At 57.7% G+C, this 2,770-nt stretch overlaps 1 protein-coding gene across 1 annotated transcript in view; it reads left to right on the forward strand.

Moving 5' to 3' along the window:
• The window catches only part of TSPAN32 (tetraspanin 32), a 21,085-nt gene extending 19,062 nt beyond the window's left edge, over window positions 1-2,023 (forward strand). Inside the window, exons 5-8 of the mRNA XM_011930154.1 lie at window positions 79-162; window positions 426-517; window positions 1,225-1,406; window positions 1,744-2,023. Of these exons, the coding sequence (XP_011785544.1) occupies window positions 79-162; window positions 426-517; window positions 1,225-1,406; window positions 1,744-1,805 (420 nt within the window). The 3' untranslated portion in view covers window positions 1,806-2,023. The remainder of the gene's footprint in view (window positions 1-78; window positions 163-425; window positions 518-1,224; window positions 1,407-1,743) is intronic.
• The last annotated feature ends 747 nt before the right edge of the window (window positions 2,024-2,770 follow it).

Consider the following 2,770-nt stretch of genomic DNA (forward strand, 5'->3'; position numbering starts at 1 on the left):
CCGTGGCCCCACAGAAGCTGCTTGTCCAGGCAGGGAGGGCCAGTCAGGGTGGGTGCCATGCCTGCTGCCCTCTCGCAGGACTGCCTTCAGGGCATCCGGAGCTTCCTGAGGATACACCAGCAGGTCGCCTCCAGCCTGACCAGCATCGGCCTGGCCCTCACGGTACCCCCTTGCCTCCCTCACCGCCCCTTCCCACCTCCTGCCCCTCAGCCTGCCCTGCCCCCGACTCAGATGGAATGGTGACCCGGGACAGGATCTCCGGTCTTGGGCCTCACTGGCTGCCAACCTCAGGGAGCTGGTCCACTGTGACAGTGTTTGCCTCCTGCAGCTGGGCCGCCCCCTCCCACTGCAGAGTCCTGATGCTTTCTGGGGAGGGGCGCCCCCAGCCTGGAGCAGTGGGGCAGCTGCGGGTGTCTCCCTCCCAGGTGTCCGCCTTGCTCCTCAGCTCCTTCCTGTGGTTTGCCATCCGCTCTGGCTGCAGCTTGGACCGCAAGGGCAAATACATCCTGGCCCCACGGTAGGGCCCCCTGCCTGCCCCCAGCCTCTCTGGAAGGGTCCTCCAGCTCTGCTCGAGACACATCTGCTCTGCCAGCCACCGGGAGGGAGCCCTGGACCAAGCCACAGGCTGATTCTGTAGAGGAAACGCTTTGGGGGTGACTGAGCGCCAGGTTGGGGTGGGAGACCTGGAGAGTTTCCAGACCCGAAGCACTGCACCCCGTAGCCCACATGGAGACCCCCCCTTTGCTTGCACCAGGCCTTGCCAAGAGCTGGAGATGGATGCTTCTGGGCCCCCAGATTACAGCCCCAGGCCAGGATCTCTGTGCTTGAATACCCCGGAGCTCCTCATGCTTAGGGGGCAGGGAGTGTCCAACCCGCAGCCAGGCAGCTCTTCCTGCCCCCGCGGAGCTGGCCTGTCTCTGCCTACCATGCCCATTAACCCACCCACTTGCTCTTCTTGGCCATCCAAGCCCCCATCCCTGGGTCCTCTGCATTCTACAACAGCCTCACAGTCCCCCTAGAACATTCCACAGCAGCTCCATAATCCCTCTAGAACATTCTGCAACAGCCCCATGATCCCCTCTAGAACATTCCACATTAGCCCCACAGGTCCCCCGTAGAACATTCCACCACAGCCCCATGATCCCCTCTAGAACATTCCACAGTAGCCCCACAGGTCCCCTGTAGAACATTCCACCACAGCCTCATGATCCCCTTGCTCCTCAGAGCATGTGGCCGCCAGCCCCAGGAGCCCAGCCTCTTCAGACACTCCCAGGGTGGACCCACACATTGTCTCCACTCCGAAGCAGATGCTATTGGTCCAAGAAGATACTCAGGTAGTCTTCGGTGGCTGCAGGACAACGATGCTGCGCCTGGGCCCCTCTCCCGCCACCTGCCTGCCCACAGAGGTGAAGACGCCCCTGCTGTCAGCCCTCATGGGATCCCTGAGGGGAGGGTCCAAGCTGTGAGGAGGGGAGGGAGTGAAGGCCCAGCCAGAGAGCCAGGCTCCACTGGGAACAGATGCAAGGGTAAAGGGTAGCTCACCAAATCCCTCCATGGGAACGGGCTGGGTGCAAGCACAAAGGAAGCCACGCTGGAGGCAGCAGCCCAGGGCTGACTTGCAGACACCGGTGGTCTATACCCTGGAGAGCTCCACCCAGACACAAGCTGCACTGGTTTTCTATGCTGCGTAAGAAGCAGCACAGATGTAAGGACTGCAAGCAGTGACCATTTATGATCTTGCAGCTCTCCAGGGCAGAAGTCCTGGTGGGCTCAGCGGGTGCCCTGCGAGGGGTCTCTCGGGCTGAAGTCAGGCCTTGGTGGGCTGCACTCTCATCTGGAGGCTCCAGGGAACCATCTGCCTCCAGGACCATTCAGGCTGTTGACAACTCAGCTCCTCATGGCTGTAGGACTGAGGTTCCCACGTCCTTGTCCCTGCTCCCGCGGCCCCTCCACCTTCAAACCAGCAAGGGTGCATTGAGCAAATTGTGGTCAAATATACATCACATCAAATTTACCATCTTAACCATTTTTAAGTGTATGGTTTGTGGCATTACATACATTCACATCGTTGTGCAACCATCACCACCATCTATCTCCAGAACTTTCCATCTTCTCAAGATGAACCTCTGTCCCCAGTAAACACCAGCTCCCATTCTCTGCCCTGGTCCCTGACACCCACCATCCACTTTTTGTCTCCATGGATTCAGCTGCTCCAGGGACCTCATCTGTGTGGGGTCACACAGGATTTGTCCTTTTGTGTCTGGTTTATTTCACTTACTGTTATGTCCATAAGGTCCATCCGCGTTGTAGCTTCTGTCAGAATTCTTGAAAGAGAAATCTTATCAGCTTTCCCATCATCTCACAGCCACATGGTCCAGGGATTAAGGCAGGACAATGAGTGGGGATCAGGGAACATTTTAGATATTCTGCCTGCCACACCTACTCTTACTAGACGTTCAGACCATGTCGATGACGAATTAGCTCTAATGGTCCCTAAATGTGTGCACAATCTGCTCAAAATTCTAAGTCCTGGGTGGAATGCCAGCCAAGTTGGCTGGCCCAGCCTAGGCCAAGGCCCTAATGAAGCTGACAAAAGAGAAGGAATGTCAAGGCCCTTCTAACTTCCATAGAGGGCGTGTGGCCCCATCCCCCACCAACACCAGCCAAGAGGGATTCCCCCAAATAAGAGCGATCCTGTGATGCAGCCAGAGTGACACAGGCCAGCTACAGTCCACCCTGTCTTTCCAGTGACACTCTCACTTCCGAAAAT

Source organism: Colobus angolensis, unplaced genomic scaffold (assembly GCF_000951035.1).
Source record: "Colobus angolensis palliatus isolate OR3802 unplaced genomic scaffold, Cang.pa_1.0 Scaffold84, whole genome shotgun sequence".
NCBI lineage: Eukaryota > Metazoa > Chordata > Mammalia > Primates > Cercopithecidae > Colobus > Colobus angolensis.